The 13,410-nt window shown below is 49.1% G+C and overlaps 1 protein-coding gene across 2 annotated transcripts in view; it reads left to right on the top strand.

Annotated features, from left to right (window-relative positions):
* The window catches only part of LOC137431100 (uncharacterized), a 172,319-nt gene that overhangs the window by 105,355 nt on the left and 53,554 nt on the right, over positions 1 to 13,410 (top strand). For both annotated transcript variants that reach the window (XM_078781398.1, XM_068122007.2), the window contains exon 15: positions 2,779 to 2,896. In XM_078781398.1, coding sequence (XP_078637524.1) covers positions 2,779 to 2,896 — 118 coding nt within the window. The remainder of the gene's footprint in view (positions 1 to 2,778; positions 2,897 to 13,410) is intronic.

Here is a 13,410-nt window from a genome sequence, read left to right as displayed (position 1 = left end):
ATTAATAAATTAACTATTTTACGACCATTATTTATTGATTTTAATTATGCAATTCATCAATAATTGTACCTCCCAATATCGTTTCTATGTGCTGCACAGCGGCATCGCTGGGCATCGAAGGTTGCCTGGTAATGCTGCACACTGGACGATGTGTTATTTATTTATTTGCCATGGGGAGGTGTACTTTGAATGTATTTATTCTTGTTTTTTTCTAATTCCTCCCTCTCTCAACCCCACCTTTCCCCCTCTTACAAACGAGCATTCTGAGCATTGCGCTGCAATACATGTCCCCTACCGGCAGTCTGTCGTCCGGAAAACTGTTGGGGAAATTACCAAAGTTCAAAGTGCCATAACTTTGTCAAATATGATCGAAATGTCGTGAAGTTCGAATTTGATCTGTAACTTATCATGAGGAAACCATGTACCAAGTTTGAAATCATTGGCATTAAGAGTTTAGAAAAAAAGTCCGGAAAACTGTTTTTGCGTGACGGACTGACAGACTGACAGACTGACAGACTGACAGACTGACAGACGGAGGGACGGAGTGCAAACCTATAGTCCCCTCCGGTGTACACCGGTAGGGGACTAATTACAGTTGACCCATGATTTCTTGCTTTTGATGGTTTTCAGACAATGATCATGATCCCAGTATTTTGACTGTTGAATCTCGTTTGTTGAAAAGTGACGTCATTTCCACATTATGTCACAGTTCAGATGGTAGAGATGGCTGATCCATATTGCACAACACTGGATTGATATTTTATTAGTCCCATACCGGTGTACACCGGAGGGGACTATGGGTTTGCACGCCGCCCCTCCGTCCGTCAGTCTGTCAGTCCGTCAGTCCGTCAGTCCGTCAGTCCGTCAGTCCGTCACGCAAAGAACAGTTTTCCGGAATTTTTTTTCTAAACTCTTAATGCTAATGATTTCAAACTTGGTGCATGGTTTCCTCATGATAAGTTACAGATCAAGTTCGAACTTCACGACGTTTCGGTCATTTTTGACAAAGTTATGGCACTTTGAAATTTGGGAATTCTGATCATTCTGATGATCCTTAACTCAGTGGCATTTTAAGTTTTAATTTCCTTTAAAAAAGATTTTCTCTGCAATAATTGGACCGATTGAGATCAAATTTTCACCATATAAGGGACTCGGTCTGCAGAATATTTTAATGGTAATTATAACGTCACATGTCACGTGGTTCGGCCGCCATATTGTTTTTCGTGAAAACACGAAAACCCCTTTTTCTCTGCAACGGCTGGACAGATCGAGGCCAAACTTTGCAGGCAGAATCGCATACCCATGACGAACAAAAAAGTCAGCGAGCATGACGTCATGTGTCACATGGTTTCCGAGTTATGACGTTTTTAAGCATGAACCTTTAAAACCGAGCCCCTCCCTCATTTTTGATCCAATCGAGGGGAAACTTCACAGATCTGTTCAGCATATCAGTCTACTAAAATGTCCTTTTGGAATTTGCGATAGGGCACGTGGTTTGGCAGATATCGTTAATTAAACGAACATTTTTTTAAAAAATGGATATCTCTTGTTTATTCTAGAGTTCTCCTCAAGCCGCACCGCGCGCCCTCAGCCTAGTCTCGCGAACGTCAACAGCGCGACACAGCGTGCGCTTTCGGGAGGGGCGGAGCCAAGCCGAGCAACATATATATATACACATCGATCATTGATCGTGAACCGGAAAATATAATAAATTACTGATATTTAGCGACTTGAAAGGTTCTTTATCAACAACTTATTTTCTCGTGCTTCTGCTGACCTGTCTGCAAGGTGTATAAATCGAAGTCCCGAGTGCGAATCACAGGTGAGCCCGTCCTGAGGTAATTAGCGATTGGGAACGATTCAGAACCTGTGGGGAAATAACCCTTGGTAATTTCCCCAACAGTTTTCCGGACGACAGACTGCCGGCAGGGGACATGTATTGCAGCGCAATACTCAGAATGCTTGTTTGAACATAAATTATTCTAGAGCTGACTCAATCATCCCTGTTTCTTTGTTGGTTCAATTTATTTTTCTTACAGCTTATACACTTTTTATGATGTACGTCAGACTCGGGCTGGCAGGATGGCCTAGAGGTGCACAAATTCATCTCTCAGCTGTCCAGCTTGGGTTTGAATCTCGACCCAGCAGGCGTATATTAACCTAAAATTAGACATTCAACATCAAGGCCAATTAAGCTGTTTTTGAATCGTATACATTTACACTGAATAAGATGCTGCAATCATATTTGCTAAAATAGGAAATTCCAAAGGGCAATTGGTGTACTTTGGGTAGACTCACTTGAGAGTTAGCTTCCTTATTGCTGCAAACTTACATTGCTGTTTGCTCTTTTGGGGATTTCATTTCCTTAATCCATGGTTATTGCTTAGCAGAAATGAATATGTGCTTGGTGAAACTTTGAGTCATACTTTGTAAGTCATTTATGGGTTTGCTTTCCTATAAACACAGACCACGTGCACTTGCAGCTTAAAATGCCGTCATTCAATCTCCTGGTCTGATGCCGGCCTGTATCACTGCTGCCCACTTCCCTCTGGGAGAGCATTTAAGATCTCAATACACCTGGCCTTTGTTATTATGGATGAAGAACACTTTCTCAGGCTGATGCATTGACCTTTCTGAGCTTTTGCCTTCATGTACAAGACCTAGAGTTGGTTGTGATCTTGTATTTGTCACACTGTAGTTCTTGAAATTTTGTATTTTAAGTCAACTCATGATAAATCTCTCTATGTGTCTTTTTAAAAGTCTTTTTCTCAATTTTAGGTTGTAAAGCATGGCTGATCAATCGAGGTGGCATACATACCAGTGTCAAAGGTCTTTGGCTTCCTGAGATTTCTGTGAAATGTCCTGCTCATCATATCACTTACACTGATGCCATAAGGTTAGTTCTCAAACTTTGAGCTACTCCAGTTTACTCACTTGCAAACCTCATATCTAGTGCTTCATTGACTGTCTGCTGAATTTTGCTCCACCCAATTACAGCACTTTAATCATTTATTTGTAAACAAAGTCAAGGCTCATGGAAGAGCTAGAACATAAAATGGATCTAACAGAACAAAACGAACAACAGGAGGAGGGGGAAATACACAATCGCAGTGCTGAAGAACACAATGGAGAGATATTCGAAGATGAGGCATATGAGGAAGAACAAGCATTCTGAGTCTTGCGCTGCAATACATGTCCCCTACCAAAGTTCAAAGTGCCATAACTTTGTCAAAAATGATCGAATATACAAATTTATGCACGGTTGATGCTGGTTTTCAAACTTGATCTGAGGTATGCTGAGACACGTGTGTCACGCCTCGCCTCGTTGATAAGCCCGCAAGGTCGCTCCGTGGAGCGGCCTGCACGTATTGCACTGTGTGAATTATATAAATTATTTCCAACTCACGGTCTGAGGCACTAGCGATTCAAGAGATATCCATTAAAAAAAAAAAAAATTTCGTTTAATTAACGATATCTGCCAAACCACGTGCCCTATCGCAAATTCCAAAAGGCAATTTTAGTGCTGAACAGATATGTGAAGTTTCTCCTCGATTGGATCAAAAATGAGGGAGGGGCTCGGTTTTAAAGGTTCATGCTTAAAAAGTTCATAACTCTGAAACCATGTGACGCATGACGTCATGCTCGCTGACTTTTTTGTTCGTCATGGGGATGCGATTCTGCCTGCAAAGTTTGGCCTGGATCTGTTGACGAAAGCAAGTTGTTTCTGGGCAACAGCCTCACCACAAGATTCCGTGTACCATGGACGGGAGGAAGGGTATGACAACTGAAGACGAGATGGTATAAATCTGTGCATGAGAGAGAGCAATTTACTTTGGAAGAATTCCCAGGATGAGTTGATGTCAGAGGCGGTAGAGCTGGGAGACCAGTCCAGATGATTGATGGCTGCTTGAAGACCGTGCCAGTTGGACTGAGTGAAATGCCAGACTCGTCGATGCTGAGGAGGCTCTCTGAGAATGGTCAGAGAGATGTCCACTTTAACAAGCACATGATCAGATCAAGCACATGATCTTCTGGAGCAGAAGAAGAGCAGCAGACATTTTCAGGGAAGTTAGTCATAATTAAGTCCAGAAGAGAAGATGCTCTGTTGACTGAGACCCGGGTCGGGAAATTCACAGATTGTGTCAGTCCTAGTGAGTCGTAGAAGTCCTTTGCTGAAGAGCCATGGCTGGTGAGAGAGGTACCCACACCCAGCCAACTGGCATGGTGACAATTGAAATCACCACATATGAGGAAGAGAGAGTTAGGATGGGTCGATAGAAGTTTGTCCATATTATCAGATAGCGAGATGTAGATGGAGTCATCACTGTTTGGTGGACGGTACAACACACATATGAACAAAAGGTGGGAGCGAAGGGGAAGCCGTAGCCAAAGGTATTCCTGGGGGTGAGGTGGAGAGAGGGCAGTGGAGGGCGAGTGAGGAAGAGAGTTTTTTATAAAGATAGCAACCCCACCTCCAGGACGAGGCTCAGGTCTATCATACCGGAGGAGGGAGTAACCTGGGAGAGATACCAAGGAATCAGAGACATCATGAAGGAGGAAAGTTTCTGTTTCGCAGATCACATCTGGTTTGTCAGAAGCAACCTGTATGGAGAGATCAGTCAAGTTTGGGCGAAGGCCCCAGATGTTTGAGGTCCATACCGTTAATGAAGAGGAAGGGGGAGCATCGGATACAGAACAGGGGGGGGGAGGGGTAGGGTATGATGAGGAAGAGGTAGGGAGAGCTGTTGAAGGTGTGTCAGAGATTTCAGAATAGCTCGGAGAAAGGGAAGAATGGGGCGGACAAAAGGTTTGATGGTGATTGGGTGAGGCACAGTGAGGTGTTATTTGAGGAGGGGGAAGAGCGAGGCAGAAGGTTGGGGGAGATGTAGGTGAAAGTTGGAAGGGGGAAGAAGCGGGGAGGACGCTTTGAGGAGGAGGGGTAACTGACTGACTGACTGTAACTGACTGAATTCAACCACCAACTATTTTTGAGATCAACATAGGCCAAAAGATGAACATAGGCCAATGGTCAACAACCATTTCAAATTTCTAAAATCCTCAATTTTCATCCAATTGACTTGAAATCTGAACAAGAATTACATATCAGCGAACTGAATTCAACCACCAATTAATTATATTTGAGGTCAACATTGGCCATAAGGTCAACCTAGGCCAAGTTTCTAAAATTGTCAATTTTCATCTGATTAACTTAAAAGTTGAAGGCGATTTGCATATCAGGTCACATAATTCAATCACCGATCATTTGTGAGGCCAAAAGTATTCTCTACTGAGTGCCATTCTACTTTGTTCTCTTTTGCCAAGTGTCGCTCTGAGTGATTTTTCGTCTGTGTGTCTGTCTGTCTATCTGTCTGTCTGTCTCTCTGTCATATCTGCAAAGTTATATGAAAATTTAAATGAATCTAATAAATTCTATGGAACAACCGACCTCTCCCCAAAGTGCTATAGAATCCATGGGTTCCATAAAAAATCTATTGAGTTCTGTATAAATTGTACAGAACATTTTTAAAGGAGGACTGTGAGCAGGATATCTCAAAAAGTTGTGGATAGACTTGTATGAAACTTGGTGGACAGGTTGGGAGTTTGACAAGGATGAAATGACTAGATTTTGGTAAAGATCTGCATCCGAATACTAGGATTTTAAAACTGATTCTTCACCATTGAGATCGGGCTAAAAACTATATGTAAGACGATGTCTCAAAAAGTTGTGGATGGATTCAGCCTAAACTTGGCAAAGAGGTTAAGTGTGTGACAAGGAAGAATCAGTGAAATTTTGGTGAAGATCCAGATCCGAATCCAGATCTGAGAATTTTTTCAGTGATCTTCACCATTGATATAAAGGGCCAAAAACGATATGTAGCTTATGATGCTGTATTGTGTTTGTTCCATTACCAATCAGCTTATGGAGCACTCACCAAGTGGATTGCGCACTCAAGCGAGCACTCCAATGAAACAATTGATAAGGAACCCCTGATGATGTAAATTCAAGCATGTTTAACCAAACAACGTTGTTGTTTTTTGTACACCGCTCTTTTCCTATGTCATCTCCAGGCGCTGCATGACCATGCTGAAAGGGAGTACTCAGTTTTTACTCCGGTTGTTTGTTTGTTTGTTTTCTTGTTTGTTTTCTTGTTTGTTTGTCCGGGCGATATCTCAGCCATCATCTGAGCTCGGAAGCTGAAATTAGGGCAAATCAATAAATCAAAAATATCCTTTATCGCCAAATCACTTGGTCACTGTCATGTCCAAATATTAGCTTCCGAGCTCAAAAGGTGCCTGAGATATTGCCCAGATGAGAAAGAAAATAAAAAAAGATTAATAATGAAAATAAATAAATAATAATCATAAAGAAATTAATTAATTAATCAATTGGCTAATGGAACACATAAACCACCACCATTTCATCCGAATCTGTAACTTCTGTCCTGCCGATATCTCAGCCATCCTTTGAGCTAGGAAGCTGAAATTTGGGCACAATAGTGAGGAAGTACTTTGTCAAAAACAGTATTTTTTGTTTTTTGATTAATCAATTTATTGATGAGTTACTTAATTAATATCGATTACTTGAGTACTTAATTAAGGACTTATTTATTTCCTTTCTCTTCTGGGCAATATCTCAGTAGTACAGCGGATAACAACAAAAATTGTGCATTTTATGAGAAAAGCATGAAATTTCTAACATAGTTAGTGCATACCATAAGGTTTATTTTCAGATGTGGAGGGAAGTCAGATTTGACCTCTGAGTACCGTGAGAGGTCAAATCCAAAATGGCCGCAAGTCCACCGAGTCTAATGTTCAAACGCGCTTAATTTTGGAACCAAATAGTGTAGAAAAACATTATAGGTGTCATTTCCAACTAAATTGGGGATGCTCCTGATGAGCTGTGGGTTGCCTTTGGTGTCGGGTCAAGCTTTCGGTACATAGCTGTTCACGAAATGGTTGCCACATTGAATCCAACACAGTGTCTGACTCTCCCAATCTTTCACGCTTTCACCGGGTGTGATAGTGTATCTGCATTCGCTGGCAGAGGAAAGAAGACTGCCTGGGAAACTTGGAAGTCTTTCTTAGAGGTGAATGATGCTTTCAATGAACTCCTAGGCATGCCAAGTGAGGTCAGTGAAGGCTCAATGTTACTGCTGGAGCGATTTGTGGTGCTGATGTACGACCGAACCAGTGAGAGCACGGAAGTGAATGATGCCAGGAAACAGCTCTTCACACAGAAGTGTAGAACTCTAGAGAACATTCCTCCAACCCAGGCAGCACTCAAGCAGCACATCAAGCGCACTTGCTACCAGGCCAACTGTTGGAACCAGGCATTGGTCATGGATCCAGAGATGCCAGACCCACCTGACTGGGGCTGGACAAAGGAGACAACTGGGTGGCAGCCTCTTTGGAGCACTCTCCCTGAAGCATCAAAATCGTGCCAAAATCGATCCACTGTGGCTGCAAGAAAGGGTGCACTGGACACTGCAAGTGCCAAAGCTGCACTCAAGTGCACTGCACTGTGCTTCTGTTCTGGAGACTGTTAGATTTTGATCATTACCAATTTTCATCATTGCACTTGATTTCATGTAAGCTTTGGTGGACGTACTTGGTTAACTACAGTTATTTTTTCAGAGGTTATTGCATCATTCCTTGCAGTGTAAACACTTTTTTTCATCATTTCTGGACTTTGGGTGTCCTGTACCTATCCCTCCCTGTACCTGAAAAAAATAAAGTTTTAAAAGTTCAAATGAACTTTTTCCAATAGCAGTTCCAACTGCAGTATCATAAAAATAGATATTTAACGTAATTTGACCTTGACCGTGACCTAAATGCATGTCCTTGAGTTCTGGCGATCTCAAAAGTATCACCAAATGAATGGGCATCCCCAATTTATTTGGAAATGACACCGATAAGCGCGTTTGAACATTAGACCCGGTGGACTGGCGGCCATTTTGGATTTGACCTCTCACGGTCCTCAGAGGTCAAATCTGACTTCCCTCCACATCTGAAAATAAACCTTATGGTATATACTAACTATGCTAGAAATTTCATGCTTTTCTCAAAAAATGCACAATTTGTTAAAATATGAGAGCTTATCCACTGTACTACAGGCACCTTTTGAGCTAGGAAGCTGATATTTGGACATGACAATGACCAAGTGATTTTGGCTGCAAAGGGTATTTTTGATTTATTGATTCATCAATTGATCGATCAATTATTTATTGATTAATAATTTTTTTAATTTTTTTTGTGTTGGTGACTTATTTAATTAAATTTCTAAAAGTTACATCTTCGGATGAAGCACTAGTGGTTTAGTTATGCTATTAGCTAATTGATTAAGAAAATAGTTTATGACAATCGTTTATTGATTTTAATTATGCAATTAATCAATCAATTATTGTGCACCTCTCCCTCCAAATACAGTGGCGATGAGCTGCACGGCGGTATTGCCGGGCGCCAGAGGTACTCCGGCAATGCCACGCTGGAGGATATTTAATTATTTGGCATGGGGGCGGTGTACTTTGAATGTATCTGGACTTGTTGTACACCGCTCCTTTCCTATGCCATCTCCAGGCGCTGCATAACGGCATTGCCGGGCACCGAAGGGGGCTCGGCAATGACACACGCTGAAAGGGAGTACTCAGTTTTCACTCTGGTTGTTTGTTTGTTTGTTTTCTTGTTTTCTTGGTTGTTTGTTTGTTTGTCTGGGCGATATCTCAGCCATCATTTGAGCTAGGAAGCTGAAATTTGGGCACAATCGTTTTTTTGTTTTTTGATTAATCAAATAATTGATTAGTTACTTTATTATTATCGATTAATTAAGTCCTTATATATTTCCTTTCTCTTCTGGGCAATCTCTCAGGCACCTTTTGAGTTATGTTACGGGGTCCCGTCCCCCCCCCCCCCCCCCGCCTTACCCCTGGGCTCGGTGGACCTCCAGACCCCGAGAGGGTCCCCGGCAGAAAGATGTTTTTATCCCTCACTGGAACCAACAAATGAAACAGTCGAGTCAAATGATGCAACCCCACCCGGTTATAAGCAAACCATAATAGATTATAAATCCCACACAAAGAGCCATACAGCAATGGGGCAATCACACACTTTCAAATCCTACGATAATATCCTTATCAAGCCCCTCAACCCCACACTCACGGCACCTCCCCCAATGTCTCTGCTCCACTCCAAGGCGAAGTCCCAATGTCTCTGTGCGCTCCCGCGATCGGGGAGTCGAGGCCCGATGGTCAATTGAGGCGTCGACGAGCGAGACGACCCCGAGCTCACGTGCTCAGCCCCCCAGCAACACAGCGGTGGAGAGGAACCTCACAAAGATGCGCTCCGATGTACACGTTGCGGTTCAACCCGCGAGCCTCCGTAGAATTCGCACGTGCCCCTCTCTGGCACGGCCGTTCCCGGCAATCCACCAGGGAATAATGCCCAGCCGACACGACGAAAGCCTGTTCCCTGCAGGGTGCTCGCGTGGCCAGAATGGCGGGCGGCTTTCGCTCCAACCCGGGTTCTCAAGGTCTGGATCCTCCGGAACCTTGCTGAGAATACCCGGCGACACAGGCTCCCCGCACTCCGGCGATATTTCATATCGACCGAACTTCCCTTCAAGGACGCAAGGTTCCCTCGCACTGTACGTCGAGCGCTCGGCCCGGAGCCTCCACCACCACGTCTTTCCGGTCTCCTCCCACCTCCTTTTCTTCGCTCCACCTCTTCCGGTCTCGATCCGGATTTTTCCCACATTGTACCAGGAGCGCTTTTAAATCTTTTACTCACAACAACCCGTTCCCTTAAGTCCCCGTAAGCATAATATTGTGGCGGGCACAAGGGGCAATAATTCCGCGCACCAGTGGGTGGCGCGAGCGCCCAGGCGGGGATCGAAGGCACATGCCCCGCCCTTCGACCGATCGGCCACGCCCGGGGACTAGGCGTGGCCTCGGCACATATATGCGGGCTCTAAGCTCGAGCCCGCCCAGTGCTGCAGTACGAGCTTTGGAATAAAGACTCGTTGTTATAACAAACGCGTTGTGGCCTACCTCTCTGGCAATCGAGTCGTGTGTGCGCAGCATCACACTTCACTGGTGACCCCGATTGGTTCAGCCGTTGCTGACCACCGAACGCGCCATGGCCACCAACGCCGTCACAGTCAAACTCCCAGAGTTTTGGGAAGCACAGGCCGAAGTTTGGTTCATGCAGGCCGAAGCTCAGTTTCAGCTCCGAGGCATAACGGCGGACGAGACCCGGTACTACCACGTGGTCGACGCCCTCGGGCCCGGCACTGCCACCCGAGTCGTGTCCATCCTTCGGCGCCCACCGGGCGACGGCAAGTACGAGGCGCTTAAACGTCTCCTTCTCGCCACGTTCGGGCTCACGGACCTCGAACGGGCCACCGCCTCCTGGACCTTCCCGAACTCGGCGACACACGACCATCCATGCGGATGGATTTTATGCTGTCGCTGCTTGGAGACCAGCCCCCGGATGTCTTATTCCGGGTGCTTTTCCTACACCAGCTACCCGCACAGGTACGCCTCGCACTGGCCGGTTCCAAAATAAAGGAACCCCGCGCCCTGGCCATAGAGGCCGACAAGTTTTTCGCGGCCTGCGACACGCGGTCGGGTTACGGTGCTGCCGTCGTGGATCCCGGGGCAGTGGCTACAGCGCCCCCGGCTTCCCTCGTGGCCACTGCTGCGCCCCGCCCACCACCGCTGCCGCCATCACCACGGCCGCCATCACCATGGCCGCCGCGGCCGCAAACCTGGTGCTACTACCACGCCAGGTTTGGCCGCAAGGCTAAAACGTGTCGCCCGCCGTGCTCTTTCGACAGGTCGGGAAACGACCGGGCCGGCGCTCATTAGCGGCCCTGAGCGTCGGCCATTCCGGCAGCCTCCTGTTCATTACGGACACCTTGTCCGGGCGCCGTTTCCTTTGCGATACAGGAGCGCAGGTAAGCGTCCTCTCCGCCTCCACGTCCGACAAGCGAACCGCGGGCCGGGGCCCCGCTTTGCTTGCCGCCAACGGTACACCCATCGGCACATTCGGGAAGCGTTGCCTCTCCCTGCGGTTCGGAGGGCAGCGCTTTCAATAGTCGTTCGTGACCGCCAGCGTGCCAATGGCACTGCTTGGTGCGGACTTCCTATGTGCGAATGGGTTGTTGGTCGCCGTGAAGCGCAGACGGCTCGTCCAGGCCGAAACCTTTAGCTTGCTCTCTTGTTCGCTGAGCGGCTCGTTGAGCGGCTCACTGAGCGGCTCACCGAGCGGCTTGCCAAGCGGCTTGCAGGAAGGTTCCGTCCCGGCGAGTTTAGTTTGCACGCTTCCGGCAGCGGACGACTTTACCCGCCTCCTCGCCAGTTTCCCGGCCCTCACGCGGCCCACCTTCTCAGCGGTGGCCATTAAACACGGGGTGGAGCACCATATCCCCACGGTCGGGCCGCCGGTCTATGCCCGGGCACGCTGACTCGAGCCCACGAAGCTCGCCGTGGCGAAAGCGGAGTTCACCACGCTGGAGCGGCTGGGGATCGTACGACGCTCCAACAGCGCTTGGGCTTCTCCTCTGCACATTGTGCCGAAGCCCGGCGGGGGATGGCGGCTGTGCGGGGACTACCGCCGGCTCAATGATGCCACCACCCCCGACCGCTACCCGGTCCCACATATTCAGGACTTTTCTGCCCGGTTGGCAAACACGACCGTGTTTTCTAAGGTGGACCTCATCCGGGGCTATCACCAGATCCCCGTCCAACCGGACGACGTCCCGAAGACGGCCGTCATCACCCCTTTCGGCCTCTTCGAGTTCCTAAGAATGCCCTTCGGGTTGAAGAATGCGGCCCAGGCATTCCAGCGGCTTATGGACAGCGTCTTGCGCGACTTACCTTCCTGTTTGTCTACCTGGACGACATCCTAGTTGCGAGCGCGTCCCGGGAGGAGCACCTGCTCCACCTCCGCACGCTTTTCGAACGCCTGGGCCAGCATGGCCTAATCATCAACCCCGCCAAGTGCTGTTTCGGCGTCGCCACCATCGACTTCTTGGGGCACCGCATCACCAGGCACGGGGCCGTCCCTTTACCGGCCAAGGTAGAGGCGGTCAGGGATTTCCCGTGGCCCCGCACGATCAAGGGGCTCCAGGAGTTCCTGGGCATGGTAAATTTTTACCACCACTTCGTGCCCCACGTCGCCCAGCTCCTCCGCCCCTTGCACGAGGCTCTCCGGGGCAAGCCGGGCAAAGGTGACATCGCCTGGTTGGAGCCAATGGCCGTGGCGTTTGCGGGCGCAAAGCTGGCCCTTGCTGACGCCACCATGCTGGCGCACCCGGCGCCCGATGCACCGATCGCCCTCACCACCGACGCGTCGGACTATGCGGTGAGCGCGGTGCACGAGCAATGGGTGCGTGGTGCTTGGCAACCGCTGGCGTTTTTTAGCCGGCAGCTTCGCCCGCACGGACGCCGCTATAGCACCTTCGACCGCGAGCTGCTCGGGCTCCACCTGGTGGTCCGACACTTCCGCCATCTGCTGGAGGGCCGCCCGTTCACGGCTTTCGTCGACCACAAGCCCCTGGTGTTCGCGATGGCCATGGTCGCCGAGCCATGGTCGGCACGGCAGCAGCGCCACCTCTCTGCCGTGTCCGAGTACACAACGGACATCCGTCACGTGGCGGGTAAGGACAACCCGGTGGCGGATTGCCTTTCCCGGTCCGTCGTGCACACGGTCCACCTCGGGGTCGACTATGCCCGGATGGCGGAGGACCAGACCGCCGACCCCGGCGTCCAGGCCTTGCGGACCACCATCACGGGCCTCCGCGTCACCGAGGTGCCGTTCGACACTGCGGGGGCGGCCCTCCTATGCGACGTCTCCCTCGGCCGGCCTCGCCCCATCGTGCCCGCTGGCTGGCGGCGCCCCGTTTTCGACACCATCCATGGCCTGTCCCACCCGGGCACGAAGGCATCCCAGAAGCTCGTCGCGGCGAAGTTCGTCTGGCATGGCCTCCGGAAGGACGTCCGCGACTGGGCCAGGATGTGCCTCGCGTGCCAGCGCGCAAAGGTCCACCGCCACACCCAGGCCCCGTTGGCCCCGTTTGCGGTGCCCGAGCGTCGGTTCGACCACGTGCAAGTCGACTTGGTGGGACCTCTGCCCCCCTCGCGGGGGTTCACCCACCTCCTCACCATGGTCGACCGCACCACACGGTGGCCGGAGGCCGTCCCATTGGCGGCGACGTCTGCGGCTGAGGTGGCGCAAGCCTTTATCGTCACTTGGGTTGCCCGGTTCGGTGCCCCCTCGGACATCTCGTCCGACCGCGGCCCCCAGTTCACCTCGAAGCTCTGGGCCGTGGTGGCGCAAGGGCTCGGGGTGAAACTACACCGCACCACGGCCTACCACCCCCAGGCCAATGGCCTGTGCGAGCGCTTTCATCGC

This window comes from Myxine glutinosa, chromosome 7 (genome assembly GCF_964187855.1).
Source record: "Myxine glutinosa chromosome 7, kmMyxGlut1.1, whole genome shotgun sequence".
NCBI classification, from domain to species: Eukaryota; Metazoa; Chordata; class Myxini; order Myxiniformes; family Myxinidae; genus Myxine; species Myxine glutinosa.
This window is presented reverse-complemented; position numbering and strand designations above follow the sequence as displayed.